We start from the raw sequence: 15,612 nt of genomic DNA on the forward strand, positions 1-15,612 counted from the left end.
AACACACACAGACACAGACACAGACACAGATACAGACACAGACAGACACAGACAGACACAGACAGACACACAGACACACAGACACACAGACATACAGACACACAGACACACACAGACACACACACACACACACACACACACACACACACACACACACACACACATACACAGAGCTTCCTACAAGCACTGCAGCTCAACAGGTGATTCCAGGAATCTTGAAGCATGGCAAAGGAAGCATCCGAATGCAGATCGGTGAGTAACACCCTCACCTATATTGCTGTCTCTTACCCCTGTAGCCTCCATTCCTTTATCTCCCACCTTTCTCCTGTTTTCTGTTCCACTTCACATTTCCTGACTAGTCTTGGGCCCTGTCCAGGAACCCTACATAATCTGACCCAGGGCTCCTATGTATGATGGCTTTTCTTATCACACTGCTTCCTTCCTCCCACACCATCTTTTAGCTGATGCCCTGGGGTTTATGGACTGGGTTCTGAATGCTGAATAGGAGTTGTTTGCCGGGTTACACAAATGATCCACATTAAAGTCTTGCATTGGGAAGTGGGAGGAGCCAAGGCACATGGAAACTATGTCTGCCTGCCTCATGCCCTTCACTTCCTACCCTCTGTGTTTGTCTCTAAGGAGAGCTTGTCAAGGGAACAAGCCGAGCTTTGGGGGCCTGGAGATACTACAGAAGCAGGCTCTAAAAGAGTTCCAGCTTTGACTATGCAACAAAACACCCCTGAAGAGCACCTCCAGGTACAAGGCAGCTCAGTCAGAGAAAGCAAGCGAAATGAAGATGACCTCAGAACTGATGACTCAGAATGCAGCCGAGTACATGACCATTTGAGACTGTCTTTAGATGAATCGCTCTCATACAAAATCAGGAAGATGGTGGATATCAAGTGAGTAAGCCAAGACCCAAACCCACTCCTACTGATACCTAAATGCCAACCTCTCCTCAGTTGGTGACTTTCATGGCCCTAGTCCAAGGATTCCAGCTCACCCTAGGCCAGAGCTGGGAGGATGACTGGGGAGGCCTTACTGGACAACAGAGTCCCACATTCTCTTCTACTCCAGCGCATTCCCAGACCCCATGTGATTCCCATAACACCCAGGATAAAGTCTTCCAGGGCTGAACAGGGGAGAGACTGCCATTCAGAATGGCACTACAGGGATAGATATGAGTTCCAGACTGGCTTCCAAGAGGAGTGCTTGCTCAGCAATGAAGTTATGAGCACAGATTTGGGAGCTAGAGGGGAAATCATTTCACTGTCTGTCTTTGTTTCTTCATCTGTAAAATGAAGAGATGAACCCCTTGGATTTGTAGGAATTAAAAGTGATCGTCTATAGTAAACATTTACCAGAGTCCAATGTTCAACAACTAGGAGTGCTTGCTATTGCTTTTGCTGTTGCCACTGCTGCTGCTCTGATCACTGTATAACTGCAGGGTGGAAGCTCATAGCTCCCTATGGTAGTGCAGAGACAGAGAGGAATGGTAATTATGCGGAGGAGCATGGAAAACCAAGACAGAGGCATGGATTTCCCTAGATCTCAAATCAGAACTGTTTCTTAGCAGCAACTATGAGAACTTCACTTTCTGCATGAGCCTGTGGGGGATTGTGTGCAGGTTGCAGCACATTTGTAGGATCTTAGTACCCACTGTTGAGATAGGGCCCCTAAGTAATGTAAAGAAACCCAGCCTCAATCCCCTGGCTCCTGTCTTTAATAAGCCTACAACCTCTCTGTCTCCTTCTCATAGTCCAGTCTCTGTCAAGGGTCCCCCCAAATCACATCAAACATGGGGTTCCTTAACTGTCCTGCACGACCTTTCCATGCTGAAACTGCTTCCTCCCCATTTGACAGATGGGAAAACTGAGACCTCATTGAGTCAGGGGGTAAGTCTCAATCAAGTACTCACAATCTTGGTAGGCACTTGAAGATCCCTGGGGTCAGTATGGAACAAAAGTTCCAAGTAAGATTCTGTTTCCAAATGGACCCAAGAAGGGACTGGTGCATCCCTGAGCCCAGCCACTTCTCTCTTCTGATTCCTCTTATTTTAGACTCACTTATGTAGTCTACATATGTCAGCTCTACCCTTACCTTTTCCTCCTCCATGCCAGCATTACAGTAGCCCCTACTTACCAGTGCAGACAGGCTGGAGAGAAGGCAGTTCATATGGCCAGTCTCACCACACTTAGAGGCATCACCAGGTCCTGAATCGAAGTCTGAGATAGTGATTTAATTTTCTAATCTGCTTCTGTGTTATCAAAATCCCACCTGCTTCTCTTTACTTCTTTTTGTCTTTTTTTTTGTGCCCACTCTTACCTAACCCTAGCCCAACACCTTGGCAATGGTGGTGACAAGCCAAACTCCACTGCCCTTAGATATCCTTATAGATAACCTTACTCACTTGGTGTGAATGGGCAAGAATGACTCTACTCCTGTGTTAATTTTCTCTATCTGAACCTTCATCTTCTACTTCACAGTGTGGAACTGCACCTTTGTATCCCCAAAACATCCACTTGTACAAAATTTGAGAGGACCTTCTATTGAAAAATGTGGTATATGTACACAACAGAATTCTACAAATCCATCAGAAAGAATGATATTGTATAATTCATAAGGAAATGGGAAGACTTGGAAAAAATGATACTAAGTGAAGTAAGCCAGATTCAAAGAAATCACCTTGCACGATCCCCTCATTTGTGATAACAAGAATGTGCTCATAAATCTACAGGTCAACACACTGGACAGTAAAAGAAAAAAATGCACTGGGACATGATAAAGTACACAAGTCTCTAGACATTCACACAGGGTGAGACCAAAGGAGAATATTCTTAGGAGGGGATCAAATAGGCCCAATACCTATGTGCATCTGACATTTATTGAAATGAATTCCAGAAAGTGGAAATGAGGGCTTTTTCTTTGTTGCTGTTTTTTGTTTTCATTTCCTTTTGTCTTGTTTGTTCATTTATCTGTCTTTGGGATGGGCACAGAAATGGTAGGGTAAAGAGTGATACTCACTAGACACTGTGATGAAAATGAGCTGTAACAACTTGTGGGTAGGGTGAGAGGGAAAAACTGGGAAAGAGCATGGGAATGAGTTATCTTGTTGAAAAAGAAATGCACTCTGTCTGACTTAGATAACTGTAACCCCTCTGTACATCACCTTTACAATAATAATTAATAATTAAAAAATTCTATTGAAGATGTGATAGGACATGTAAAACTTCTCACATATGTATATCAGCAAAGATCATAACATTATTATCTCTCTTCCCCATGCATTTCTGAACCTCACTAGCTCTTCTTTGTTACACAGAGAAATTCTGCTCTGCCACATCTTGCATGGTCATGTCTCAGAGCCTTGCCAAAGTATTCCTGGCAGTCAGGAGGGCCTAACAATTATAGAATACCTCACAGTAACTGCTTGTCTTTATAGGAAATAGCAAACTCAAACTGAAAGGACTTAATCAAAGAGTTATTTACCTAACTCATATTGTCAACCCACCTAGAGCTTTTAGAGAGTCTACTAAGAAAACATGTGTTTATTTTTACATGTCCCTAAAAGAAAGATCACTAATACCCACTTAGAGAATTATTGCAAGGGTTTGTTATTGTTTGGATATGAATTGTCCCCCTGTATTTTTTCTTTTTGTCGGTCATGGGGCTTGAACTCTGGGGCTGGGCGCTGTCCCTCAGCTCTTCAGCTCAAGGCAAGTGCTCTACATCGTAAGCCACAGCATCACTTTGGGTTTTCTGAGTGATTTATTGGAGATGAGAGTCTCACGGACTTTCTTGCCCTGGCTGGCTTTGAACCATGATCCTCAGATCTCAGCCTCCTGAATAGCTAGGATTATAGAAGTGAGCCACAAGCACCTGGCTGTCTCCCTGTATTGAAGGCTCATGTATTGAAGTCTTGGTCCAATACCTTAGGATTCCATTTTTGGAGCTTATTTGATCATGAGTGCTCTGCCCTAACCAAAAGATTCATCTATTCATCGATCTAAATTTTGGTGGAATTGTGGGGAGGTGGTAGAAACTAGGAGGTAGGGACTTGTGTAGAGGAAATAAGTTATGGAGGCAGTGCCTTTGGAAGCTGTAACTTGCTTCTTCCTCTCCCTCTATTCTTCCTGGCTACCGTGGAGTAAGCATCCTCTTTCACATCCTGCTGCCATGATATTTGTCTTCACTTGAGCTGCACGTGATAGAACTGGCCAATCTTAGACTACACCCTCTGAGACCCTGAGCAAAATTAATCTTTCCTTTCATGAAGCTGTTTCTCTCTGCCATAGGTCTCGACATCAGAAACAGACTAAGTCAGACTCCATGTCTATAACTGAAATAAAATGGATAATCATAAGCTACTCATTTCATTCCTGTCATTTTTCTTTCCAGAAAACCTCTTTTTCAGTCACACTCAGGAAAGTCAATAACATCAACCACTAGACAAGAAGCCCTACAGCCAACATCCCCAGAGACACAGGTCATCCCACATTCAGAAACAGTCTCTGAATCTGACACGGAGTCAAGAAATCCAAGAATATTAGAGATACAACAGCCTCTTGCTAAAGCAGGTAAAACCTACCAGAAAGGTGAGGCCCAGCTGATTCTGTGTGTGTGTGTGTGTGTGTGTGTGTGTATGTGTGTGTGTATGTGTGTCTTGAGGTCCTAGTAGTCCTAGGGCTTGAACTCAGGGGTTGGGCACTGTCCTTGAGCTTTTTTTTTGCTCAAGTGTACTGTGAGGAAAATGAGTCATGAGTGTTAGGAAAGATCAAATGGATGAAAAGAGAGAAAGAAGGCAGGTACCACAACAGACCAGAGAGGCTTTAATTATGTCTGCAAAGGGACGCCATGTTAACAGGGAGCAGGATCAGAGAAACAAAGAGGAGGGGAGTCTGAAGCTTAGGTACAATTTGTCAAGGACACATGTTGAATTGAGTTAGGGTGGAGGGTAGCAGACAGTAAAGTAGACATTATGACAAATATTTAGGCCAAAAGTCTACATTGCCATCTATTGTGGCTGAAAAGAATGATTTAAATTTAGATGTGTTTGTGATTTGAATTTTATTTTGTGTTAGGTGAGAATGATCCCAAGAACTACTCAGGATGGAAGTTCCTGATAAGCGGTCCCAGGGAGGGCAAGGGAGCTCAGTGGGCCAGGGGAGCCACATTGGGTTATGAAAACAATCAAGACAGATTCCCATCACTTGAGACCCTGAAGGGATATAAAAAGTTGAAGGGCATTGTGGACTTTTCTGGCTAGTTCCTGCTGCCTTAGGGGCCCCAAGAGGTCACTGGGGCTAGGGTCTTCAGGGGCTAGTTCTGCATTGGTCAAGAAGGTGTTAAGCAAAGCCTCCAGTGGCCTGCAGTAGTAGGATGGCCTTGACTTGCTCCTGGGTGGTGGCTTGTATGATGGCTGTTATGAGATAGGTTAAAAAATTCTAAAAAATATATATTTTAAATAATGTGAAAAGGTTACCATAAGAATGATCACTAGAGGGGCTAGGAAGGTAGCTCAGTGGTAGAGTGCTTGCCTTGCATGCATAAGGCCCTGGGTTTGATTCCTCATCACCACATAAGCAGAAAAAGCTGGAAGTAGCTCAAGTGGTAGGGTGCTAGCCTTGAGTTGAAGAGTTGTGGGACAGCACCTAGGCCCCAGAGTTCAGGCCCCATGACCAACCAAAAAAAAAAAAGAATTATCACTAGAGATAGAAGTATCACTGGCAGAAGCCAGGAGATCTGACTACAGACATTACTCCATTGATTAAAAAGAGAGAATAAAAAATGACTACAAGGAATGAAGTTATCAATGTTAGAAGCCTGGATGTCTGGCTCGAGATGCTACTCCACTGACTCCCAGAGTTCACATAGAAGGCAGGTGAGGCTCACAAGGAGACTGACGAGTATTGTTACAGTCACGCCACCAGATGCAGGGGAAGGTTTGTGAAGGTTCCCTCTTGAAGGAGGGACTCTTCACTGAGGGTCATTGACTTCAATAATAATAAAAAACAACCTTGCTAGAACTTTTATTGAGAGGTATGTGGGGATTGGGGGGGGGCAGTAAGGGGAATAGCTAACAGCAGAGTTTACAAATCCAGTCAATAAAGACCTAGGTCAAGATCTTCCCTCACCTACTTAGGTAGCTGAAGACATGAGCTGGTGAGAGTAGAGGCTTCTAGTTGCACACAGCCAACAATTTAGCCACAGGGTGGGGAGGATAATTGGATGGGATGAACAGGAGTGCAAAATCCCCCATGTTGGTAGGCTCAAAGGAACCTCTGGCTCTCTGGAAGCTACTACTTGTGAAAACAAAAAAAAAAAAAAAGAGGAGAGTAAGAAAGAGGAGAGAGGAAAGGAGAGGAGTAGATAGAAGAGGAAAGAGAGGGGGGGGGGAGAGAGAATGTGTGGTAATACTGGAGATTGAAGTCAGGGCCTTGTATTTTCTAGGTAAGTATCCTGCTACTCAAGCCATACCTTCAGTCCTTTTGCTTTAGTTTTTCACACAGCATTTTTGCTCATGCTAGCTTCAGACTGTGTTCCTCCTATTTTCACTTCTTGAATAGCTGAGAGAGAGAAAGAGAGAGAGAGGGAGAGAGAGAGAGAGAGAGAGAGAGAGAGAGAGAGAGAGAGAGAGAGAGAGAGAGAGAGAGAAAGAGAGAGAGAGGGAGAGGGAGAGGGAGTGGGAGAGGGAGAGTGAGAGAGAGAGAGAGAGATTGCCAGTAGTCTTACAACTGAGTTTGCCCATCAAGTCAATATGCCTAGGTCAAGGCCGAGCATCCTTTCCTGGCAGCTCAGCAGCTAGAACCAGGGACTCCGGGTCCCATTCCAGCCATCATTCAGTTATAGTAAGCAGGAGGGACCAACTGGCTTTCAGAAAGCCTCTGGGGAGGAAAGAAAAGAGGGGAGATGGTGGGAGAGAGATAGAGGAATGTAGTATCCCCTACAAGGACAAGAGTCCTTCAGGGGAACATTGTTCCTGGTGAGGGAGCCATCTTAGGAAACAGAGTCATGAGCATTAGGAACAATCAAGAGGATGACAGGAGACAAAGAAGTCAGAGACCTCAGCAGACATGAGCAGGCTTTAATCATTATTGTAGAAGAATCCGTGCAACACTGAGCAGGGTCAGAGAAACAAAGAGTGGGGAAGGAAGGAGATCTGAAGCTTAAGTACAATTTGTCAAGGACACATGTTGAATTGAGTTATGGTGAACAGTAGAAGGCAGTCATGTCCATTATGGTGAACATTTAGGTCACAAGGTCACATTGCCACTATGGTGGCTGAAAAGAATGGTTTAAGTTTAGATGATTCCGGGTGTGTGTGCATTCCCAAGAACTGCTCAGATGGGAGTTCCCAGTAAGGGGTTCTAGGGAGGTGGGGAGAACTCAGTAGGCTCTGGGAGCCACACTGGGTTCATTAAAAAAAAAAAAAGCAAGGCAGATTCCCATCCACTAGGTACCATTCTACCACCTGACTCATAACTCCACCACTGGCTTTTTAGTGGTTAATTGGAGAAAGGCTTTCCTGCCCAGGTTGGATTTAAACTGTATTCCTCAGCTCTCAGCCTCCTGAAATGCTAGGGTGACAGGCATGAGCCACCAGCAACAACTTGCTTTCTTTCTTTTTCTTTCTTTACTTTTTTTGAGGGGTACAGCAAAAGCATGAACCAGGAATCAATCCCCTGGGGAACTGATTGAAAGACTGAACACAAAAGACCTAGAAATCCTCTGAAACAATTCTACCAACCCTGCCTTGGAAGTCTCAACAATGGGCTCTGACACTGCCTCCAAGAAGCCCCGAAAATGCAGGTTCATTCTTCAGCACAGGAAACACACCACCTGGCTTAGTGGGCAGGGCACTGGCCTGGGATCAGGAAAGTAGTATTTGTTTCCCACAGGGGCCCTCAGCATCTCTCTACCCAAGTGCCTAGAACAAGTCATGTCCCTTCAAATGACCTCACTCCAGGTCAGGCCTTGGTCCCAGGGCTTCATTTGCATGCTCTACAATTTCACAACCACTCTGTGACAGAAAGATAACTATTGCACCACTGTAGAGATGAGCAAAGCTCTAAAGTTAAAGTCACACAGTGGCAGAGCTGGAGTTAAACTATCACTGTCTCCTTCACCATAGTCCACATCTCTATCCTATTAAGCCCCTAAATTCTATGCCCTATGACATCTGGGTAATGAGGACAGACACACCAAAGCCATGGGCACACAGGGTCCAGTGACATGGTCTTAACCATGAATTAATTACACTGCCTCTCAGCTTTAGGAGATGCCACCTTGGAAATTTTAGAGATGTTCAATTAATGAATTTAGGAATAAACTCATAGACTCCATGGTTCTAAAATGTGGTCCATGCTCCATGTATATTAACTGACTTCATAAGTCTTACCACTCTCCATCCAAAATAGGGAAGAAGGAAGGAAGTGTCACTGGGTGGAGATGAGGTTTTGTGAAGTTTCCTTTAAATACAAGAATTCTAGGGGTGGGAAGGTGGCTCAGTGATAGAGTGCTTGCCTCGCATGCATGAGGTCCTGGGTTCGATTCCTCAGCAACTCATAAATGGAAAAACCTGGAAGTGCTGTGGCTCAAGTGGTAGAGCACTACCCTGGAGCTGAAGAGCTAAGAGACAGAGGTCAGGCCCAGAACTCAAGCCCTACTACCAAAATAAAAAAATTGTAGGAACTCTTCATTTAGGGTCTTTGACTTTGATAGCAGAAAATTTTCTGGACAAGTCAATATGGTAAGAAAACTTGACAGAGCTTTGTTAAGTAAACAAGCAAGCAAACAGAAAAATGCAGTAAAACACACAGAAGGGCTGGATCACACTCTAACAGAGTGTATGCTCTTTTTTGTGTGTGTGTGTGGGGTTCGGTTGTGGGGCCTAAACTCTGGGCCTGGGCGCTGTCCCTTAGCTCTTCAGCTCAAGGCTAGCACTCTACCACTATGAGCCACAGCACCACTTCTGGCTTTTTTCTTTTTGCTTATGTGGTGCTGAGGAATCGAACCCAGGGCCTCATGCATGCAAGGCAAGCACTCTACCACTGAGCCACCTTCCCAGCCCAGAGTGCATACTCTAATAGTGAGAGACACACTGCTTCTCAGGCTGTTAGGGTATTTGTAGGGTAAAGACGGGGCAAGGGGGGTCTGGAATTCAAGTTATGCAAAGCTGGGTTCTTTGTCTTTACTTTGATCACATCTGGCGTTATTTTCTAAGTTTCCAAGTAAGAATGCATCCTGCCAAAAAACACTATCCTTGAGATAAGGCGGTACCTTGCTATTTGCATTTTAAGCCAGGTAGCTTAAATTTGGGAAGGCATTTTTCTCAGGAAGGCATACATAAATGCATCCATCAGGAATGAATGCATCCTGTTGTCTCTTGAAGCAATGATAGCATTTTTATGTTTCTAAATACTATATTTCCAAGTTGCTTTCACCAGGCCTCAGTTTCCTTAAGTTATCCTGTTTTATTTTCCTTAAATGACTTTGTTCCCTTAATCTTAATGGAAATGAAAGAATATCTCCTGTATTTGCTGTAAGCTGACTATACCTCCTTTTTCCCTAGTCTATTGGCTTCAGAAGGTAGGAAGGAAGGTAGGAAGGAAAGAAGGAAGGAAGTAATAAAGGAATAAAGGAAGGAAGGAAGGAAGGAAGGAAGGACTAGAATCATCTTACAGAAACATGCAGGTGAAGTAAACATTAAAATGATATATGCACAAAATTGAAACAAAAAAGGTGGGAGGACAAATTAGTAGGCATAAAAGATGTTTATATTAGTGATGAGTGTCCAAGCAAGTAGCACAATGGATATATATAAAATGGATTTCATAGTAGCTATCATATATAAGAAAAGGCTGATTTTATAGAATTGCATTTTAAAATATTTTTATTATCTTTAAGTAGTTGTACAAAGGTGTGGCCATTCACCAAAGCAGTTTATGAATACAATGGGTCTTGGTCAATGTCACCTTTAATTGCATTTTTTCGCCTGACTTTAAATTCTAAGGGAATTCTTCAGTGGAGCACTTGAATAAAATAGTATCCCAGAACAAGTACAAAACCCATATGACATATTTTGACATATCGAAGTACAGGTAGGGATGTGTGTGTAAAGAGAGAACATTCATATGTGGGTTTTTGCTAGGCTCTAGTGGTTCACTCCTGCAATCCTATCTACTCAGGATCTGAGATCTGAGGATCACAGTTTGAAGCCAGCCTGGACAGAAAAGTCTATGAGACTCTTAATTCCAATTAATTGACAAAAAGCCAGTAGGGGGAATATGCCTCAAGGGTCAAGCACCATCCTCAAGTGAAAAACGTAAGGGAGAGCTCCAGGCTCCGAAAACAAGGCCCTATATCTCACCACCCAAAGTATGTTTTATAGGTCTTCATTGCAACTATCTAAGCCTGCTCTAATAGCCTTCAAGTAGTCAGAGATGAGAAACCAAGAAACAGTGAAACTTCAGTCTTTATTCTAGCCACTGAAGCAGTGCCCTTGATACATATTTAAAAAAGGAAAGAAAGTCATGCATCTGGCTTGGTCACATCAGGACTAGAACTAGAATCCTCTCTATCTATGTTCATGTTCCCTTACTGCGCTACCAAGAATGCTCCACAGTCTGCAGCTGATGTGAAATGTAGCTTAGAGTCTGCACAAAGTTCATGATTGTTTAACAAACAAATAAATCATAAATCATTCTAACCCATTCATTTATGTTCCCTCTACCCTCCCTTACTTAGAAGACACAAAAATAAGTTTCAAGGACCAGAAGACAAAGAAGCCTTTCCCTTGGAAAAATGAGTATTTCACTCAACTGCTACTTCTACAAAAACCTTACTCCAAAGTCCAGGAGCCCCTCTTCAGGAAAAGCTGGCATCAGGATGAAGTGGAGAGAGGACATTTGATTGACATCAAAGATTTATTTGGCCCAAGTCTAGACACTCAGGGACAATCTCCAACAGTCATACTGTATGGGTCTGCCGGAATTGGGAAATCGACTCTGGCCAGGCAGGTGAGAGGAGCCTGGGAGGAAGATTGGCTGTACAGGGACCGATTCCAGCACATCTTTTTCATCAGTTGCAGGGAGCTAGACCAGCATGGCATTTCGAGTCTGGCTGAGCTTCTTGAAAAGGACCCAGTTGTCCCAGAAGTTCCCATTCATCAGATCCTGTCTAGTCCAGAGCAGCTGCTCTTCATCTTAGATGGTGTGGATGAGTTACAATGGACTGTAGAGAGGAAGATGTCTTGTCTTGATCTGCACTGGAGCAAGCGTCAGCCAATTTACATGCTACTGAGCAAATTGCTGAGGAGAATCATGCTTCCTGAGGCTTTCCTGCTCATCACAGCTCGGACCACAGCTCTCTCTAAGCTGGTCCCTTTCTTGAAGCAGCCATGTCAGGTGGAAGTCCTGGGTTTCTCTGAGTTCAGCAGGAAGGAATACTTCTACAAATATTTCCCAGACGAGAGCCAAGCACTCAGAGCCTTTAGCTTGGTTGAATCAAACCCTGAACTCTTGACTCTGTGTCTGGTGCCCTGGGTGTCGTGGCTGGTCTGCACATGCCTCAAGCAGCAGATGGAGCGGTGGGGGGATCTTATACTCACCTCCCAGACCACCACAGCCCTCTGTCTGCGCTACCTTGTCCAGAATCTCCCAGCTCAGCTCCTGGGGACCCATCTCAGGGGGATCTGCTCTCTGGCTGCTGAAGGCATCCGTTGGAGAAAGACTGTATTCACTATAAATGACTTGAGGAAGTATGGTTTAAAACAGGATGCCATTTCCAATTTCATAGGGATTGGTATCCTTCAAGACCACCAATCTATGAGCTACAGCTTCACTCACCTATGTTTCCAGGAGTTCCTCGCAGCAGTGTCTTTTGCCTTAGAGTATGATTATCCTATCTTCCTGGTAGCAGAGAAAGACTTGCAAATAGAGTATAGAAGGCATCTCCTGTTTGAAGAACCAACCATTCACTTCCTCTTTGGTCTTTTAAGTGAACAAGTAACAAAAGAGATGAAATACATTACCCACCAACTGCCTCAGATGAGGAAACGGAAGCTGCTATATTGGGCACAGATGAAATACAGGTACCAGCAGCCATTTTCGCTGAAAGTGCTTCACTGTCTTTATGAGACTCAGGATGAAGAGTTTCTGACCCAAGTTATGCAAAGTTTCAGGAGAACCAGAATGTACCTCCATACAGACATGGAACTTCTGGTGGCCACTTTCTGCATTAAATTCGGCAGCCATGTAAAGAGGCTTCAGCTGATTGGGCCTCAGAGACAAGTACGGAGATTCCCTGGAGTAGTTCTGTGAGTATCCCACCAAACCCTTCCTCCAGCTCCTCTGTGTGTCAAGAGCCCCATTGTGCTGTGCCCCAGAAACATGCTCAATCTGGTCCCAGGGCTCTGGATGGAGGTCATTGGTGACTTCTAACTGCCCAAACTGATGTCCATTGTCTGTCCACCCAAGAGCTTTGGTACGGCTGTGTGACAGACCTGCCAAGTCCTGCTGTCCCTCTTCCTAGCTCTAAGAGGGCCACCACCTCCTCTGCTGGGCACTCTCCCAACTTCATGCTGATCTTCACATCGCCCTAACCTCTCCAAGACTCAGGAAATCTGCCTCTGTACCTCTTTTTTCATTGGCTTTCTCTGAGAAATTGTCACTCAGGCACTTCAGATACTCCCCCATTTCAGTGACCTTTGCCTTGAGACCATTTCTCATCACCTCAGAATACAGGTGTCTGAGAGGAAATGTTGACTTTTCCCTGCAATCCTGGTTCCTTGTTTATGTCTGTTGTAGGCAGTCAACCTGAATCCAAAGGGGAGCTTGGAAGTGTAGTGCTCTCTAACCACCATCAACCTAACTGCACTGAGAATGTCTTCTGCCTCTCACTGTGCCAGCCCTGGGCAGTGGTGTGTTAGCTGATGATTTTCACTCTTCATAAATTCTCTCACTAAGCATTCAAGCCTTAAATATTGCAAATTGAAGAGCAAAATCCCTAAAGTGCTCAGAAACTAGGAGAGAAGACACATCAGGCAGCAATGCCAATCAAGGGATACAATATAATACAATAACAAAAGTACAGAGGAAGAAGTGGTCAACATGGGGAGCAGAAAGGGAAAGATCTCAAAGGAAGAAATGGTCTACTTATATGATTCCTCTATTTCAGACTTTTTAAAAGTTGTTATATCTAAACATTTTTGTTTTTTTATTTTCAGACTTTTTTTTTGTAAAGATACTATACAGAGGGTTACAGTTACATGAGTGAGGTAATGAGTACACTTCCTCTTGAACATTGTTACCCCCCTCCATTGTTTTCCCCCTACCATCCCCTCCCTTCCTCCCTTCCCCGAGGTTCTTTTTTTTTTTTTGATTGTGATTAAGTGATTACATAATTTCCGGAAATTCACAGTATTGTGGAATAATGATGCTCATTTAAAGTCACAAGTTCATTCTAACTTTCCTGGAGAAAATTGTCTATCACAGTCTGTAATATATAACGGTGTTCACATGTTTTATACCATATATGTGATCAGCAGCATGCGGATATTTAGTAGTGGTTCAACCAGATGAGTGGGAGTTCTTTGTTTCTTAAGTCCTGTTAGTTTTGTCATATCACCTAACATTTTGGATTTAGCATCCACTTATCAGGGAGACCATGTACCGTTTGTCTCTTCGTTCTTGGCTTACCTCACTCAACATGATTCCTTCTAGCTCCATCCATTTCCCTGCAAATGCCATTATTTTGTCATTTCTAATGGCTGCATAATATTCCATTGTGAATAGATACCACAATTTTTGGATCCATTCATCTGTGGTGGGGCATCTGGGTTGTTTCCATATCCTAGCTATTGTGAACAGTGCTGCAATGAACATGGAGGTGCACGTGTCCTTGTATATTGGTTCCTGTTGTTCAGGGTAGATGCCTAGAAGTGGTATGACTGGGTCGTAAGGGAGGTCAATCTTTAGCTTTCTAAGGACCCTCCAGACTGCTTTCCAAAGTGGTTGTATAAGTGTACATTCCCACCAGCAGTGTAGTAGGGTTCCTCTTTCTCCACATCCCCTCCAGCATTTGTCATTGGCTGATTTGTGGATGTGGGACATTCTGACTGGGGTAAGGTGGTATCTCAGGGTTGTCTTTATTTGCATTTCCTTCACCACCAGGGATGATGAACATTTCCTCATGTGTTTCTTTGCCATTTTTATTTCTTCATTTGAGAAGTCCCTCTTTAGTTCCCTTGCCCATTTAGTAATTGGTTTGTTAGGTTTGGGAGGGATTAGTTTCTTGAGTTCCCTGTATATACAGGATGTTAACCCCTTGTCTGATATATTGCTGGTAAATATTTTTCCCAATTCGTTGGTTGTCTTTCTAGCTTAGTTGCCATAGATTTAGCTGTGCAGAAGCTTTTTATTTTAAGGTAGTCCCATTTGTCGAGTCTCTCTCCAACTTGTTGTGACCCTGGGACTCTGTTCAGGAAGTTCCTTCCTGTGCCTATTAGTTCAAGTATCTCTCCTACCCTGTCCTGCAGTAGTTTCAGAGATTCAGGTTTAATGTTAAGGTCTTTAATCCATTTTGAGTTGATGTTGGTGCATGGTGATAGGCTGGGGTCCACTTTTAGTTTTCTGCATGTGGCTGCCCAGTTTTCCCAGCACCAGCGGTGGAAGAGGCTATGTTTCTTCCATTGTATATCTTTGGCTCCTTTGTCGAATATCAGCTGGCTGTAGGCCTGTGGATTTATTTCTGGATCTTCTATTCTGTTCCATTGGTCTTCGGGTCTGTTTTTGTGCCAGTACCATGCTGTCTTTGTTATTATAGCTCTGTAGTAGAGTTTGAAGTTCGGTATGGATAGCCCTCCCATATTGTCTTTATCCCCTAGAATTGTTTTGGCTATTCTAGGTCTTTTGTTGTTCCATATGAATTTTGGACTGTTTTCTGTATTTCAGTGATGTATGTCATTGGGATTTTAATAGGAATTGCATTGAATTTGTATATTAGTTTTGGAAGTATTACCATCTTTACTATATTAAGTCAGCCTATCCAAGAGCATGGGAGGTCTTTCCATTTCCTAGTGTCTTCTGCAATTTCTTTCTTTAACTTTTTATAGTTCTCATTAAATAGTTCTTTTACATCTTTGGTTAGGTTAATTTCTAAATACTTTATTTTTTGGGAGGTTATTGTGAATGGGGTTGCTCCCTTTATTTCCCTCTCTTCCTGTACGTTATCAGTGTATAGGAAGGCAACTGATTTTTGTGGGTTTATTTTGTATCCTGCTATTTTGCTGAAGTGATTTATGATTTCTAAGAGTCTGGGGATGGAGTTTTTGGGATCGTGGAGGTATAGTATCATGTCGTCTGCAAAAAGGGATAGTTTAACTTCTTCTTTCCCTATGCGGATCCCTTTAATGTCTTTTTCTTTCCTTATTGCCCTGGCTAAGGGTTCTAAGACTATATTGAAGAGGAGTGGAGACAGTGGGCATCCTTGCCTTGTTCCTGATTTTAGGAGGATTGGTTGTAGCTTTTCCCCATTAAGTATAATATTGGCTATTGGTCTGTCATAAATGGCTTTTATTATTTTTAGAAATGTTCCTTCTGTTCCTATTTTCTC

The 15,612-nt window shown here is 43.4% G+C and overlaps 1 protein-coding gene across 1 annotated transcript in view; it reads left to right on the plus strand.

The window, feature by feature from the left end:
• Positions 1-222: 222 nt before the first annotated feature.
• Positions 223-15,612, plus strand: part of LOC122108603 (NACHT, LRR and PYD domains-containing protein 1a-like) — a 38,081-nt gene continuing 22,691 nt past the window's right edge. Inside the window, exons 1-5 of the mRNA XM_042680591.1 lie at positions 223-252; positions 640-902; positions 1,760-1,895; positions 4,415-4,595; positions 10,747-12,316. Coding sequence (XP_042536525.1) covers positions 223-252; positions 640-902; positions 1,760-1,895; positions 4,415-4,595; positions 10,747-12,316 — 2,180 coding nt within the window. The remainder of the gene's footprint in view (positions 253-639; positions 903-1,759; positions 1,896-4,414; positions 4,596-10,746; positions 12,317-15,612) is intronic.

This window comes from Dipodomys spectabilis, unplaced genomic scaffold, assembly GCF_019054845.1.
Source record: "Dipodomys spectabilis isolate Male_0828 unplaced genomic scaffold, ASM1905484v1 ptg000062l, whole genome shotgun sequence".
Lineage (NCBI taxonomy): Eukaryota > Metazoa > Chordata > Mammalia > Rodentia > Heteromyidae > Dipodomys > Dipodomys spectabilis.